The sequence below is a fragment of the Microcebus murinus genome, chromosome 23, assembly GCF_040939455.1.
Source record: "Microcebus murinus isolate Inina chromosome 23, M.murinus_Inina_mat1.0, whole genome shotgun sequence".
Classification (NCBI taxonomy): domain Eukaryota; kingdom Metazoa; phylum Chordata; class Mammalia; order Primates; family Cheirogaleidae; genus Microcebus; species Microcebus murinus.
Genome location: NC_134126.1, coordinates 29,822,150 through 29,839,635, shown reverse-complemented (window position 1 = coordinate 29,839,635; position 17,486 = coordinate 29,822,150). Strand labels below are relative to the sequence as shown.

The following is a 17,486-nucleotide window of genomic DNA, read 5'->3' as shown; positions in this document are numbered from 1 at the left end:
TGTCACCTGATGTGTGCTGAGTGCAGATTGGTATATGCTGGCCCTCTGAGGGCTTTAAACAGATAACTGAACTTCAATGAGTAATTTCTCCATTCCACGTTCACGAAATGTTTGGCCTCAACACAGAAATACACATGTCGGAAACATCTTTTCAGTTTGGCTATTAATTTGCACAATGTCCTAGTTCCAATGTCCTTGCCCTCCATCTGAAAGAACTAATGAGATTTCTTGTTTTCTGTTTCATCTGAAGAGTGGATTGTTTGGGAATGCTAACTTTGCTTTGGTTTTTGAAGCATCCTAGTTGTTTGCCATCACTCACCCCACCCTACCCCAGTGCTTGACATTTGAGCCATGGATGTGTCTAGTGCCCCATGATCTCTTCTTAACATGTTTGGTTTGGGTTGTTGAGCATTTTATAGTTTGGGTTTTGTTTCTCTCCTCAAACCACCAGTTCCTTGTTCTGCTGGCCAGTTCTCACCTCCCTATTTTCTCATCCTCCTTTTCCTTCCCCTGGTATAGATCAAGGTGGTCAGAGCATTCCATAGTTCCCTCCACGAAAGCATTCAGAAACCCACGAGCCATAACTCCATCCACAACTTCATGATCCAACCTGAATTCGCCATAGACGAGGAGTTGCCACGAACACCACTCCTGGATGAGCAAGAGGAGAATGATCTTGACGCAGTTTCTACATCTGGGACTAGTGTGCCCCTGTTGGATGGTGAGGTCACTGTCAATGCCAACAGAAACAACAATGCGGTGGATCGCAATCAAGTGCAAATTGTTGCCTCCCGCTCGGACAGCCCTCTACACAGCCTGGAGACATCAGTTTGAACTGTCACTCTCTGACTCCCATCCCTGCTTTCTCTATTTCTTTTTTCATTAATCCCATCTATAAGGTGGTGATGGACCTTTTCATTGTCATGTCAGCTGCTCCCACGTGTGTGTGAACCCCAGCTGACCGTGAAGAGGCAAGAGCACAGACCTACAAGGATTTCAGGTTAAGCTTGAGTTGGGGTTTGTAGCAGGACCCAGTCAAACCCCAGGCAGGTAATGGTAGAATCTACTTCATGGGTATATCAGCTGTTATTTTTAAAGAAATGACAACAATCCTATTGGCATCGCCCCAGCCTAAACTCTTCCCCTTTGTTCATATACTCGTCACCATGTCTGGATTTCCGGATTTTATCCTATTAGTCTGTGCTGTTTATAAGCTAAGTTGAGGGTTCAGAGGGAGACAAAAATCCCCAAATGAAATGGGCTGAAGTAGGGAGGGATTGTATAAAATCATCCAGTAGTGTGATTGTTTTTACGACAATTTTCCCCATTTTGAACACTTACACATAAAGGCCTTTGGCTCTTTCTGCCCTTCCAGCCAAACCTCCCTGAGATTCTTTTGGTCTTTTGTGATCCTTGGCTTCCTTTCCTTCACTTTTTTTTCTTTTTTAATGTTTTAACAATGAAGAACATGGAAAGGACATGGGTGAATTGAGTAAATTTGACCATTCTCCCTTCTGGCCCCAAAAGAACCCTCAATTTAGTTCTGGAATCAGACAGCTTTCTTTGCTAAAAGGGTCCTTTTGAAGCAATTAAGAGCAGGTAAGGATGTTTCCCTGTTATGGCCAGGTTACCTTCTGCTTTGAAACTGCCAGCTTATTAGCGTGTGTGTTGTCAAGTGCCAGGGAGGTCAGCCTGGCCCGGGAAGGTCGCAATGCGTGGTGTATAGTGTTACCACAGGCTCGAGCTTTCTCCAATTCCTAAAGTCACGGCAAGAGAATGAGTTGGGTGCGACCCTGCCTCCTTGCTGGACTTGGATGTTGAGGACCAGAAGAATGGCAGGCCTAGGACAAGACAGACCATCAGAGCAGACCGTAGTGAGTCCTGCTTGGGGTAACCACTGCTTTCAAAGCCATCTGCCAAGGCTCTTCCAGGGCAGACCATGATTGTTTGGGGAATGAGTACTGAAAAGCCTTGTATTGAAGAGTATTGAGTATTGAAGAGCCATTCCGGCATGATCTGAAAAAACCCTTCCTGCGGGGACCAGGAACCGTGAGCTTAGGTGCCTGGGTACCAGCTTCAGCATCCTCTTTAGTTTCCAGTTCTACTCTTTGCTACGCCCCACGACTTACCCCGGCTCTGAGAAGGTCCCAGCCTTTCTCACATATTCCGATTTTGAAAACATGCATCCAAAGCGGGAGGCACCCCGTGACATTTTGCCGACTTAAAGGAGCAAAATGCCCCACTGAAAAGCCCCCCTTGCAAGCCCCTCTTTCGCCACGTGCCCCGGCCGCCGCCCAGTGAAGCCCTGTGCCTTCTTCCCTGAACACTGCCCAAAGCAGCCCCTTCCTGTCCGCCTCTCAGGAGTCGGGGACTTCGCTAGGAGATTTTTTTTTTTTAAGTGTTCCTTAACGAGGTGGAGCCACACGTGCGTGCGGGAGTTCCGTTTTTATCCCCGCTGATGTCGACTTAGGTTCCTCTGTGCGGGGGCTGGCCCGTGACCCTGCCTCCCGCGGCCCGCGAGGTAAGTGGAGCCCGCACCCCTCTTTCTGGAGAGACGGGAGTCAGGAGAGGGGCTGGAGGCTCCTCTGAACTGCCAGACTCCCACGTGTGAGGAGGGTGGCCTGATCCACTCAGCCTTTTCCAGTGGATCCCTCCTCCCTCCCTCCCGTCACCTGAGCTGTCCAAGACAGGACTGTAAGGGCCCAACCCCCCCACCCCTCTACTGCACAGTCCAGCATTGTAGGGAATAGGGAAGCAGATTCCACTGGGCTTTTGTAAAGCAGTTTTTTTTTTCTCTGTCTTAAATACTCAAGGGGGGGGGGAGGGAAAAAAATAGCTCACCCAAGGCATTAGGTGTTGACATTCATATTCATTAACTACATAGGAAGATTTAATTCTATCGAATCTTTTATTACCTCAGATCATTTTCAAAGGCAAGCCAATAACAAGCTTTGCAGGCTATTTTACCATTCCCGTTCCCAAAAGACTCTCATGGTGCCTGACAGGTTACTCTTGAGGGCTCGTGTGTACTTTTTTTAAAGTCAACAGTTCTTTTTATGTGTGTGTGTGTGTGTTCTAGTTTCCCATAGTAGGAGAGAAAATATAGAAATATATGCAAAGATATATAGTTTTCTTTTAGATCAGAAACTGATATTTTCGAGTCAGCCATATGTATTTTGTTTAAAGGATTTAAAACAAAGTGCCGTCATGTAACCCCATGGAAGGGAATGCATAACCAGCTGTCTGGCATGACAGGTGACTTAGTGTATTTGTAACTGGTTTTAAAACCAATACACCATACTTCTTTCTCCAAACAGCCATCTTTATACTTAGGGAAAAAAAAAATTATTGGTTTCTAGACTTTTTTAATATAAATTTTGTTGACATGGAATTGAGTAAGTTCAAGTGTTTATGTGCATATGTTTTTTTATATAAGTTTTTTTCTATTCGGTTTCAGTGATCCAACTGGCAGTGAGTAAAATACGGCATAAGTTAATAATGCTTTTCCCCAAAATGGTGCTTTGGATTTGAAAAGGGTCTGATGGGGAGAAGAAGAACATATCATCCTAGAATTCCTCTCTTGACAAACCTAGGAAAACGGATAGTACATTGTGGATAGTCAGGAAAACACCCAGCAAGAGGGACACAGCTGCCAGGGAATGGCCCTGCACCCCTGCGCCCTGCACCCCTGCGCCCCGCCCCCGACGTGGAGATAGAGTGCCAGGCTCCTCCCTAACTAGTGATTAGGATCAGGGCCTCGGCTGGCTTTGTGTTTCTTGGAGAATAGCTGGCAGAGTGGTACCAAGGACATTATTACCATCTCCTGGTCCGCAAGGCTACTCTAAATTGGAGTTTGCATTTTTATGGTTTTCACCTCCTGTTCCTCCTGGAATTTTCCATTAGTGAGGTTTTGTTTTTTTTTTTGGCAAGGATGTGATTTGAGACTCCTTCTCTCCACTAGAAAGGTTTTGTGCGCTATATGACATAAGGGACAGAACTCTACATGGATAAAACAGCGGCTGGTTCTAGTCCTGGGTGGCTGTCTTGGGGCTAGGTCCTTCCCATGGGTGTCTTCTGTCCTCTGAAATGACTCTCCTGTCCCTAAAGGCGTTAAGAGAGAGATCACCTAGACACCCCTCTGGACACGTGTGGATTCTTTCGGGTTCGAGTTTCTTCTTTCCCTCGAGCTCCAGAGGGGAGCGTTTGCACAGTCAAATCTAAGGGATTACCTCACTGCCGAAAACTCGCGTGTGCCGAGAAACCTCTAAGTGCATCCCTTCCTCTCTTTCCTGCGTCCCTTGCCTTACAATTAAAGCAGCCCGGGGCACCTTCACAATATGCACACTCCCTCACCTTTCCTATCTAGGGACCACCCCGCTGCACGGATGAGGGTGGGCACTTAAAATGCTTGCTATTCTTAAGCCATTCTAGCCTCTTCCTCAGAATAGACCAGACACCCTTCCCCTGAGCTCAGTGCCAGTCCTTTTGCCTTCCTTACCCTGCTGTTAGGCCTGCTGTTCCCTTTCCTCTTGATTAGGAGAGACGGAGGGAGATTAGCTCCCCGTGATGGAACTGGCCCGTGTTTTCTCCCCGTATGTATATATGCCATATGTGAATATGCCATATATATGTGCCAACAAATCTATCCACGTTGTTCTTTTCAAATCAGCATGCAGATAGGAATTTTGAGTTTCTTCTTTTCAGTAACTAGTATAACAAGCACTGGTATTTTTTGTACAAAAAAGGAAAAAACAAACAAAACAAAAGATTGACTATGGTGGTCTGCATGAGATAAACAAACAAATGGTGATATCAAAGCAATGTGTACCCCAGTGTGTGTTGCCATAATTTGCAATTCAGCTTAACAGTGCACCCAGATCTGTATTTGCATTCTGATATTATTTAAGCTCTATGTACAATGTTTTGCATGTATTTATATGGTTCTTGGGAAAAAATGGTATAAACTGGCAAATCTGAAAATTCAGATGTGTTGTTTCACTGAGACAGGAAGAATAATGGGAGTTTTAAAAGGGATACTTTTTTGGAACCAATAAAGCTTTTTGCTGATGAGCAGAAACCAATACTGCCGTGCACTGAGAATAAAAGCCCATGCCCACTTGTACCTGTGCTGTCCTCAATGCGTCTCCACGTGCGGGCGATGCCACTGGCTGGCTGCTGAAACCGAGAAGGGAAACGCCACGGCCGTGCCGAGCACTGAGCTGAGCAAGTGCAGAAGTCAGGCGGCCCTGCGCCCGGCCCGCCGCCCTCCCGGCCCGCCGCCCGGCCGCCCCGCTCGTCCCCTTGTACTTGCAAGCTTTGCTCTGCCCACCCCGGTCAGGACCACAGCTCGGCACCTGGGGCTTTGGGGAGCATAAGAAAGAGGCAGTCTTGGCAGTCCTTTCTTTTTTCTTTGTTTTTTTTATTGTTATCATTTAAAAAAAATTTTTTTTAATGAAATGCCTTTTGGGAAAATCAATTCCCCTTATATTAGCTGCCTTTCCCTCTGGGGTTCTCCACTATCCCACTCCCCTCCCTGTGGCTGTTTTTTAATTGTTCCATTCGTGGAATCTCTCACGTGACTGATATTAGGCCCCAGTTTCAGATCAGAACAGCTTCCTTTTCCAAGCTTTCACAGCTCAGACACCGCCTTCCTCCTACAGGCCTCATCCAGGTGCACAACCAAGTCCCCTCCTCTCTTTTATTTATTTTTTCTTTTTTGGTTTTTTTTTTTTTTTGAGACAGATTCTCACTCTGTTGCCCAGGCTAGAGTGAGTGCCGTGGCGTCAGCCTCGCTCACAGCAACCTCAAACTCCTGAGCTCAAGCGATCCTCCTGCCTCAGCCTCCCGAGTAGCTGGGACTACAGGCATGAGCCACCATGCCCGGCTAATTTGTTCTATATATTTTTAGTCGTCCCACTCATTTCTTTCTATTTTTAGTAGAGACGAGGTCTCCATCTTGCTCAGGCTGGTCTCGAACTCCTGACCTCAAGTAATCCTCCCGCCTCAGCCTCCCAGTGTGCTAGGATTACAGGCGTGAGCCACCGCGCCCGGCCTCCTCTTCTCTTTCAAAACATCACAGAGAGGAACGGGCCTTGTCCACTCTCCCAAGCTCCTTGGGGAAAGGTATGATGTTGAAGAACAGCCCAGACTCTCCTGGCCGTTTGCACAGGCTGCTTCTGAAGGAGTAAGCAGCCTTGGTCAAAAAAGACCTCTGTGATCTGAGGCCTTATCCCCACTTTTCTTGCCTGTCCCAGTTCACTCATGCTCACACATAGGAACACATGACCCACTTAAAATTAGGGCTGGGCTGGGTGGTGTGCACCTGTAGTCCCAGCTACTGGGGAGGCCGAGGTGGGAGGATCCCTTGAGTCCAGAAGTGTCACAAAACAGAACTAAAGGCCAGGTGTGGTGGCTCATGACTGTAATCCTAGCACTCTGGGAGGCCAAGGCGGGCGGATCATTTGAGCTCGGGAGTTCGAGACCAGCCTGAGCAAGAGCGCGAGACCCTGTCTCTACTAAAAAATAGAGGGAAATTTGGCCGGGCGCGGTGGCTCACGCCTGTAATCCTAGCTCTCTGGGAGGCCGAGGCGGGCGGATTGCTCGAGGTCAGGAGTTCGAAACCAGCCTGAGCAAGAGCGAGACCCCATCTCTACTATAAATAGAAAGAAATTAATTGGCCAACTAATATATATAGAAAAAATTAGCCGGGCATGGCGGTGCATGCCTGTAGTCCCAGCTACTCGGGAGGCTGAGGCAGGAGGATTGCTTGAGCCCAGGAGTTTGAGGTTGCTGTGAGCTAGGCTGACGCCACGGCACTCACTCTAGCCTGGACAACAAAGTGAGATTCTGTCTCAAAAAAAAAGAGAGGGAAATTAGCCAGACAACTAAATACATATAATATATGTATTATATATATATATAAAATTACCTGGGCATGGTGGCGCATGCCTGTAGTCCCAGCTACTGGGGAGGCTGAGGCAGGAGGATCGCTTGAGCTCAGGAGTTGGAGGTTGCTGTGAGCTAGGCTAACCCCACGGCACTCTAGCCCAGGCAACAGAGTGAGACTCTGTCTCAAAAAAAAAACAGAACTAAAGTCTTTTTTTTTTCCTTTATAAATTCCCTCCTAAATACCCTTGGCTAAAAAGGTTGCATCACATACACACACCTGTAGAGTTCTTTCTGAAGCTTGGCCCCATGTTTCCTCTCTTACCTCCACTATTTTTTTTCTGGGCCCTGATTCTGCCCCTCCGTGCTAGGCCAAACAGAGGATCTTCGCGATCCACACCTCCTAACCCCAGTGTGTGGTCAGGGATGGTGAGGAGCGGACCCCTGAAGCATCACTCTGGCAGAGACCACTATATCCTAAGACACGGGCTCCATGGGATGGAAGGGCCAGCTCAGTTCCGTGGGCCCAGGTCCCTGCATGGAAAGGAGCGTGCTCTTTTCTTCCATCTTTTTCCTGCCCCCGGTTCCGGAGAAGGGTAATTGCTTTGTTCTTGACCTTTTGTAATGTTTCGTGAGTCTCCCCTTCTCGGCTTCCATACATGCTCTCCCTGTGGTCGCTGGGCTGGTTGGAAGCTGTCTACCAAGCCTGCCTGGTTCCCTCCCAAGGAGACATGTGACCGGGAGACTCCCTGGTGTACTCTGTGGCCAATCCAAAGAAGATGACTAACTGGGTACCAGTGAGGTTGTCACTAGCCCTCGACCTGGGTCTGTTAGGACGTGGCATTCTTGTCACGGCAAGCAGGAAGGACGATGACAATGGCCTGTCCTTCACCAACAAATGATTTTCAAACTCTGTTGTAAATAAAACACGTACACATGTCACTGTCTCTGTGTGGTGTCATTGACGTCCGGTTGCCTGCACCGTGAACCTAAACCAGGAGAGGCAATAATAACCTGCGGGATTTATGGACCGGAAAGCTCTCAGCTTGAAAGGCAGCAGCTTGTGTGTTCCGGGCTTGCCTGTGTCCTGCGTGGAACCAGTCATAACCGAGCCTTTTCTTTCTTTTTTTTTTTTTTTTTTTGAGACAGAGTCTCACTTTGTTGTCCAGGCTAGAGTGAGTGCTGTGGCGTCAGCCTAGCTCACAGCAACCTCAAACTCCTGGGCTCAAGCGATCCTCCTGCCTCAGCCTCCCGGAGTAGCTGGGACTACAGGCATGCGCCACCATGCCCCGCTAATTTTTTCTATATATTTTTAGTTGGCCAATTAATTTCTTTCTATTTATAGTAGAGATGGGGTCTCGCTCTTGCTCAAGCTGGTTTCAAACTCCTGACTTTGAGCGATCCTCCCGCCTCAGCCTCCCAGAGTGCTAGGATTACAGGTGTGAGCCACTGCACCCAACCTGTAAAAATAAGCTTTCTTGAACTACTACATTGAAAGACTTTGATTTGTGCTTAACTCCAGGTCTTCATGTCTTAAGCCTATTTAAACCAAGTATATATGAAAACCCTGTTTGAAAGAAGGAATGAGGCTGGAGAGGGAAGGGCTGGGAACTGGAGATGGCCTACAATCCTGCGGAAAAGGGGAACAGATGCATCCTTACTTGAGTCAAGAATTCCTGCATCTTTCCTGCCAAGCCTTTGTACTGAGCTGCTGCTGCCCAGGTAGGAAAGGGAAGGGGTTTGGATGTTTTTCTGTTCACTCTTTGGTGAAGGAGCTAAAACAACAAAACGAGAGAGATGGAATAAGATTCTGATGTGTGGGCCGGGCACTGTTGCTCACACCTGTAATCCTGGCACTCTGGGAGGCAGAGGCAGGAGGGTCGCTTGAGCTCAGGCAGCTCAAGACCAGCCTGAGCAAGAGTGAGACCCCATCCCTACTAAAAATAAAAAAAATTAGCCGGGCGTGGTCATGCACACCTATAGTCCCAGCTACTCAGGAGGCTGAGGCAGGAGGAACGCTTGAGCCCAGGAGTTTGAGGTTGCTGTGAGCTAGGCGGCGCCAATGCACTTGCCCAGGCAACAGAGGGAGACATTATCTCAAAAAAAAAGATTCTGATGCATGGCAGATCCGGAGGCAGGAAACACACGTGCCCTGACCCCAATTCTACTTCTTGACTGGCTTGATTTTCCATCTTGGCAAGGAGCCCACTGAACTACATGGATGATTTCCAAATTATATTTTGGAGATCAGAAAGTTACTCCTTAGAGATGATCCGGGGCCCACAGGTGTTCAACAAAAGTGGCACATTTAAAAAAAAAAAATGGTTTTGGCTTCCAGATCAACTGTAGCTTAAAAAAAAAGCTAAGATCACTGCCAGCTCTGAAACACTATGATTCTAATTAACAAATCAAATAATCAGTGCTGAAATGATCCAACGCTGGGTGGCAATACAACGTTGAGTCGTGTGTCTAAATACACAAGCGAGCCTAATTTGGATCCTGTCCCAATTATCTCCCATTATAATTACCAACGTATACACAAACACAGCGAAGCCTCGTGACTGTCGTCCGGCCTGCCGAGGCTGTCGTCTGGCTGATTCTGCAGTGGAATAATCATCTCCTGCTTTGGAGTTTGCTGTAGAAAGAGCAGTAGCTTGGGGGGGGACCCAGAGATCTAACCCAGTGGAACGGCATAAAATGAGAGACGAGAAGAAGCATGATGTCTCATCCGAGGTGTGGTGGGAAGGGCCTGGATTGGGAATCCGGACCCTGCTGCAAGTTTGTTGTGTGGCCTAAGGATGTTTCCAACCCCGACACCCTTTGCACGCCTGCTCTTAGGTCTAACTGCTGTCAATAACTGCTGGAGAACGTCTACGTGGAATTTCTCTCTCGTCGCTGTCTCTCCTCTCCTGCAAGGTGGCATTCTCGTCTGCACGCTGAACTCTGATTCATACCCAGACAGGCACAGGCAGGACCTGCAGCAGAGACAGACGGCTCCACGTCCTTCAAAGCACAAGAAATATGTGTCAGCCGGGCGAGGTGGCTCAGGCCTGCAATCCTAGCACTCTGGGAGGCCGAGGCAGGCGGATTGCTCGAGATCAGGAGTTCGAAACCAGCCTGAGCAAGAGCGAGACCCTGTCTCTACTATAAATAGAAAGAAATTAATTGGCCAACTAATACATATAGAAAAAAATTAGCCAGGCACGGTGGCACATGCCTGTAGTCCCAGCTACTCGGGAGGCTGAGGCAGGAGGATCGCTTGAGCCCAGGAGTTTGAGGTTGCTGTGAGCGAGGCTGACGCCACGGCACTCACTCTAGCCTGGGCAACAAAGCGAGACTCTGTCTCAAAAAAAAAAAAAAAAAAAAGAAATATGTGTCTTTTCTCTTCTAAATCAAATCCAGCCCTGACCTAGCGTGCACTCACCAAGGCCTGTGAAAGGGCTCTCTCAGGCACCTTCTGTGGTCTCATCGCCTCCCCTTGGGTACTGGTCCACTCATTCACTCAACAAGTATTTATTGTGCCAGGCACTGTTATAGGCTCTGGGTAAACAAAACACAGTCCCTGGCCTCTCCAAATTCAGTCTCGTGGAGGAGAGACAAAGTAAACAAGTAAATATTTATGTAGCGTGTCAAATGACAAGAAAGGGAGAAAAGTAAGGTGGGGTAAGGGGGGGAGGGAGCACCGGATGTGGGTATAGAGTGGTCAGGGAGGGCTTCCCTGATAAAGAGACATTTATCTGAAGAGAGCTGGAGGAAGGGCACAGCAAGTGCAAAGGCCCTGAGGCAGGAGATCTTAATTTGAGGACATGCAAGGATGCCAGGGGTTGGAACTGAGTAACTAACTTGGAGGCCATGGTAAGGCTGTCTTTTTCATGAAAGGGAATTCACTGGGGGAATTCACTGGAGGATTTTTTTAACCAAGGCCTGCAATGACCTATCTGATAGTTTAATGGGCTCCTGTTGGCTACTGTGTGGCTGCAATCTAGGGAAAAAATGGAAGGACAATGCAGCGTTAGCTAGCACACATGCCGCATGTGGGCCTGGCCTACTATTAAGGGGTACAGGTAGATGCAAGACCCACTGTCATGCTGTTGTCCTATGACACACAAAAGAGCAAAAAGCATGGCCGGGCGAGGCGGCTCACACCTGTAATCCTATCACTCTGGGAGGCCGAGGCAGGAGGATCGCTCAAGGTCAGGAATTCAAAACCAGCCTGAGCAAGAGTGAGACCCCGTCTCTACTAAAAACAGAAATAAATTAATTGGCCAACTAAAAATATATATAAAATATTAGCCGGGCATGGTGGCTCATGCCTGTAGTCCCAGCTACTCGGGAGGCTGAGGCAGGAGGATTGCTTGAGCCCAGGAGTTTGAGGTTGCTGTGAGCTAGGCTGACGCCACGGCACTCACTCTAGCCTGGGCAACAGAGTGAGACTCTGTCTCAAAAAAAGAAAAAGCAAAAAGCAAATGTTTGTTCAAAGAAAAAATAACTACATGAAGGTATATATTGCTTGCCTCCCTGGCCTGTTCAGGACACCCCGGTGAATGAAATATCACCTTGGTTAGTGACCGAAATATTCTACTCACACCAGGACACACGAAAACCCTCACCTTGACTTGTGTCTTCCGTGTTCTGACACCCCACTCCCGTTGTCAGGCAGGCCCTCTGCCTCCCCCACCTGCACTGAGACACGCTGTGCCCCCGCCTAATTCCCGATGTGACCACCCAGCCCGCTCGCTCTGCTGAGTCACCGTCCTCCTGCCAGGGGCCTGGGGTCAGGGTCTGTGTCTGGGAGGAGGGGACGCCGGCTGGCCCACGGCTCTGGGGCCGAGGGAAGACTCGGGGCTGTGAACAGGTGTTAGCTCATCCAGACACAACCCACGGCCCCCTCCGCTCTGCGGCTCCCCAGCTGGGAGGTCTCAAGGGACATTGCAGAGGCTGACACGCACAGAACCCCAGAAGGACCGAGGGCTCAGAGGCCAGCTCTGCTCGCGGGCTCCAGACTTAAGGAAGGGGCCGTCTCACCTGCCAGCAACGCCAGCCCCTCCTCCACCAGGGCTCCGCCTGAGCAGGGAACAGAGCTTCCCCTGGCCTGGTCACCGCTGTCACTTCCAAATGCTCCTCACTCTTCTCGAGTGTCTCGGGTGGAGTAGGGGCAGGGAGCAGAGAATTGAGACGGATGTTTCTGTCCGTTCTAAATCTTTCTGTCCTGACCACACTCTCTCACAGGCTCAACTTAGAAGGCCGGCATTCGCTGCCTGTGTTCCGTGTCAGAACTGCCTGGACTGCCGAGGCCTGCAGGATACAGGCAGATGAATGAGGAAGGGCAGGTGACGGGTTGTCACGATGAAGCTTCCTGTGTCACCCTAACGTGGGAGTCCCGGCCCCCAAACCTCCAAAAACCAAGCCTGCTTGGGGCTGTCTTTCACATGGGCAATTTTGGCACATTTTTTTTGGCCCAGGAAATACAAAAGCCACTGCTAACACCTTTGTAGGGCCAAGGAGACAAACACAGGACCCCGGGTCCCCTCCCAGTGAGGGTGCAGAGGACAGTGGGGTTGGCCTTCTTTTCTTTGACTGATGAGCGCACAATACGAGGACTAGCCACTGACTGTCGTCTGCATATCACACCCCGTGCCACGCTCGCTGATCCACTGTGGCAGACTCACCCAGGAGAACTTCTTGAACTTCCCGGGGGTCCAATCGGCTCGTATGGTCAGGCCTCGTTCTTAATGCCAGAGATGCAATCGATAAAACACGGTCCCTGCTCCCAAGGGCTTCAAAGTCTACTTTGGGGAGACAGACATTTAAACAGGCAGTCCCATCAACGTGAGGGACCTTCTCGCACAGTCTCACGCACAGCGCCGTGGGGGCGCAGAGGTGGAAGACCCAGGTCTCAGCAGCGGAAGGCTCACAGAGGTGGTGGCATTGGAGTCACATTTTTAAAAATAATAATTTTGGGCCGGGCACGGTGGCTCACGCCTGTAATCCCAGCACTCTGGGAGGCCGAGGCGGGAGGATTGCTCAAGGTCAGGAGTTTGAAACCAGCCTGAGCAAGAGTGAGACCCCGTCTCTACTAAAAAGTAGAAAGAAATTAATTCGGCAACTAAAAATATATAGAAAAAATTAGCTGGGCATGGTGGCGCATGCCTGTAGTCCCAGCTACTCGGGAGGCTGAGTCAGGAGGATCCCTTGAGCCCAGGAGTTTGAGGTTGCTGTGAGTTAGGCTGATGCCATGGCACTCTAGCCCAGGCAACAGAGTGAGACTCTGTCTCAAAATAAATAAATTAATTAATTAATTAATAATTTTGTTTTTTGTAAAAATGACACTGGGCACAGCATAGTGGCTCACGCCTGTAATCCTAACACTTTGTGAGTCCGAGGCAGGAGACCACTTGAGGTCAAGAGTTCAAGAGCAACCTGAACAGAGCGAGACTCTCTCTATATATTTTTTTTAAATTAGCTGGGCATGGTGGTGCACACTTGTAGTCCCAGCTACTCGGGAGGCAGAGGTGGGAGGATGGCACTTGAATCCAGGAGTTTGAGGCTGTTGTAAGCTATGATGACACCACTGCACTGTAGCCTGGGTGACAGAGTAAGACCCTGTCTCTAAAAAAAAATAAAGTACAAAAAAAGACGCTTGATCTATCTTGATCTTTGTAAAAATTCAAGCAGTAAGAGTTCAAAGAAGAAAGTAACAAAATGCTTCAAGCCCCACCACCCAGAAATAACGGCTATAAAGGGCTTTTTGTTGTTTGCTTGGTTTTGTTTTGTTTGGGGGACAGAGTCTTATTCTGTCACCCCAGCTAGAGTGCAGTGGTGTCATCATAGCTCACAGCAACCTCAAACTCCTAGGCTCAAGTGATCTTCCTGCCTCAGCCTCTTGAGTGACTAGAACTACAGGTGCATGCCACATCATGTGGTTAATGCCTCTATTTTTAGTAGAGACAGAGTCTCGCTCTTGCTCAGGCTGGTCTCGAACTCCTGACCTCAAGCCATCCTCCCACCTTGGCCTCCCAGAGTGTTAGGATTACAGGCGTGAGCCATGTGCCCCATCAGTATAAAGTTTTAAAAGGTTTTTCTTTTTGGAATTTTACATAAGAAAAAGAAACTGCCGTTAAAAAGAAACAACTCACATAAAGCAACTCACAAAAGTGAGACAGAGCTGGGTCTGCTTGGAATGCACAGTGCATGCCCGGGGCTAGCCAGCCAGCCTGGCCACTGTGCCAGGGCAAGGACCCCATCTGTTTTATGTACAAATCCAGTGCCTAGTACCATGCAATGGGAGATGTCCCACAAACATGTGTTTAAAAAATAAAGTAACACACGGATGGCAGGCAGGTAAGCATCAAGAGAGGAAAAGAAAGCTGGGTGCAGTGGCTCACACCTGTAATCCTAGCACTTTGGGAGGCCAAGGCGGGAGGATCATTTGAGGCCTGTGTCTAAGACCAGCCTGAGCAACATAGCAAAGCCCCATCTCGACAAAAAATAGAAAACTAAGCCAGGCCCGGTGGCGCATGCCTGTAGTCCCGGCTACTCGGGAGGCTGAGGCAGGAGGATCGCTTGAGCCCAGGAGTTCAAGTCTGTTGTGAGCTATGCTCACGTCACTGCACCCTAGCCTGGGTGACAGAGAAACACACTATCTCTAAAAAACTAAAAGAGAAGAAAAGAAAAAGGCTAAAAAGAGCCGTCAATTAAATATAAATGAGACTAATGTCACAATAATATAATAGTGGCCCCCATTTAATGAGCTCTTACATGCCCCAAGTCCTATGCCAAGCATTTTTCATTGTTAGCCCAATTAATTCTTGCAATAGCATTATATAAGTACCATTATTATTGTCATTTTACATCCAAGGAAACACCCAAGGAGATTAGATGAGCTGCCAAGATGTGGCAAGTAGTAATTCAGAATTTGAGTCCAGAATTTGAGTTAACTCTTTCTAATGCAGTGCTTCTGTCTTTCCAAAGAGGACTTCTGAAAAGTTTTTGGTGTCAGCAACATCATCAAAATAGCAGGTACTTGCCCTATCCCAAGGACATTACTGACCTGGCTACACAAATTATGTCTATTTAAAACCAATCTCAGGCCGGGCGCGGTGGCTCACGCCTGTGATCCCAGCACTCTGGGAGGCCAAGGCGGGCAGATCGCTTAAGGTTAGGAGTTTGAGACCAGCCTGAGCAAGGGCGAGACCCCGTCTCTACTAAAAATAGGAAGAAATTAATTGGCCAACTAAAAATATATAGAAAAAATTGGCCTGTCATGGTGGTGCATGCCTGTAGTCCCAGCTACTCGGGAGGCTGAGGCAGGAGGATTGCTTGAGCCCAGGAGTTTGAGGTTGCTGTGAGCTAGGCTGATGCCACGGCACTCTAGCCTGGGCGGTAGAGCAAGACTCTGTCTCCAAAAAATATTAATTAATTAAATTAAATTAAAATAAAACCAATCTTGGCCGGCGCGGTGGCTCACGCCTGTAATCCTAGCTCTTGGGAGGCCAAGGCGGGTGGATTGCTCAAGGTCAGGAGTTCAAAACCAGCCTGAGCAAGAGCGAGACCCTGTCTCTACTATAAATAGAAAGAAATTAATTGGCCAACTGATATATATATATAAAAAATTAGCCGGGCACGGTGGCGCATGCCTGTAGTCCCAGCTACCCCGGAGGCTGAGGCAGGAGGATCGCTTGAGCCCAGGAGTTTCAGGTTGCTGTGAGCTAGGCTGACGCCACGACACTCACTCTAGCCTGGACAACAAAGCGAGACTCTGTCTCAAAAAAAAAATAAAATAAATAAATAAATAAATAAAACCAATCTTAATACTTAAAATCAATAAAAGCAGCTTAAGGAAAACACTAGAGCAATCAGGTTTAAGACACACACCCCGATCCCCAGGAATCAATGGTTTTCTTCCACTGTGACGATGAATCACTTCAGATACTCTTTGTTTTAATTTGTTGATTTAATCAGGGTTTGCCCCCTGGGGAGTGAACGGAGAGAGGGCTGGAGGGGGCGAGGGCCACAGCCTGGAAACCTGGCGCTCTGCCAGCAGCCTGGGAGCGGGGACTCAGGAAGCCACGCTGAGGAGGTGGTTCCCCTCTGCGGGGGCAGGAGAGAACCGGGAAACTGGAGGGAAGATGGGTCTGACTGCAGCAGTGGCGTAGATAAGAGAAGCCAGGCCCTGAAATGATCACACGCAGGGGGGAGTTCTTCTTTTTTTTTTTTGAGACAGAGTCTCACTCTGTTGCCCAGGCTAGAGTGAGTGCCGTGGCATCAGCCTAGCTCACAGCAACCTCACACTCCTGGGCTCAAGCGATCCTCCTGCCTCAGCCTCCCGAGTAGCTGGGACTACAAGTGTGAATCACCACGCTCAGCTAATTTATATGTATATATTTTAGTTGTCTAGGTAATTTCTTTCTATTTTTTTTTTTTTTTAGTAGAGATGGGGTCTCGTTCTTGCTCAGTCTGGTCTCGAACTCCTGAGGTCAAACGATCCTCCCGCCTCGGCCTCCCAGAGTGCTAGCATTACAGGCGTGAGCCACTGCACCTGGCTGGGAAGTTCTTTTTAAAAAAAATTTTTTTAAAGTAGCAGTCAGGCTTCTAAGGTGCCCGTCTCTAGTACCACCTTCCAAGTTGCCAGTTCACACACAGCCCGATATTGGTTCCAATGGCTCAGGACGCCGGTCCCTGCCACCAGTGTGACAGATCTTGTGAGGAGTCCTAGTTCTTACTCAGACCCCGTCCAAAGGAGAAGTGGGCAGAGACCCAGGTTCCAGCTCCAGAGCCGGCTGCCTCTGAGCCACCTCTGCCTCCCGCAGGTGAGGCTGCTGGGAGGGAGGGCACCCAGCACGCGGACGGCGGAGCTCCCTGGAGCGGGCCGCTGAGAGCCTGGGCGCGGACCGGGCAGGGGCTGCTGGCTCGGGGAAGCCGAGGTCCTCCATGTGCCCTGGGGAGAGAGATGGGCCCGAGGCGTGGTGACGGGGCCACTGGGCGTCTTCCCTCCCACCCGCCTGGGAGCCCCCTTCCTCGTGGGAAGCGCAGGCAGCGAGCTCTTGACGTACTCACTGCAACCTTAGTGGCCGCTTCTCTTGGGGCTGTCCCAGGGTGCAAAGGATGTTTACGGAGACTAGTAGGGAAAGAGGGGCAAGGGGATTAGAAACAAACTTCTAGCAATCTTCAAAGTTTGGGACACCGCAGGTAGCCTGGGGACAAACAACCTGGCTTCTGAGGCAGGTGCATGACACGCAGACTGGGACCTGTCTGTGCAGGAGCCCACACAGCCAGGAGGCAGCCGGGTGGCCTCCCAGGGCCCTGCCAACCCGGCGGCATTAGCGCCACTCTTGGGACAATACCCAGAGCTTTGGTTCTCAAAATGTGAAACGCAAACCAGCTCTTTCAAAAATCACCTGGAAAAGCATCTATTTAAAAAGCCTGCCCCCATCGCCAGCCTCCACCCACTCGACCAGAAGCTGGGGCCCAGAGACCTGCATTTTTCTCTAAGAAAAATCTCACAGTGCTACCTAGACTTGCTAAAAACATTCTTTAAAAAAAAAAAAACCTCTAAACCCAGAGGCTTGTACAAGTCTAAACGTCTCGGACTCCTGGGGCGA

General features: G+C 49.2%; 1 protein-coding gene across 3 annotated transcripts in view; it reads left to right on the top strand.

Moving 5' to 3' along the window:
- Positions 1-5,122, top strand: part of ATP2B4 (ATPase plasma membrane Ca2+ transporting 4) — a 99,828-nt gene extending 94,706 nt beyond the window's left edge. For 2 of the 3 annotated variants that reach the window (XM_020284344.2, XM_020284343.2), the window contains one exon: positions 520-5,122. In XM_020284344.2, coding sequence (XP_020139933.2) covers positions 520-834 — 315 coding nt within the window. In that variant the 3' untranslated portion in view covers positions 835-5,122. The remainder of the gene's footprint in view (positions 1-519) is intronic. The other variant, XM_020284347.2, reaches the window with a different exon arrangement.
- The last annotated feature ends 12,364 nt before the right edge of the window (positions 5,123-17,486 follow it).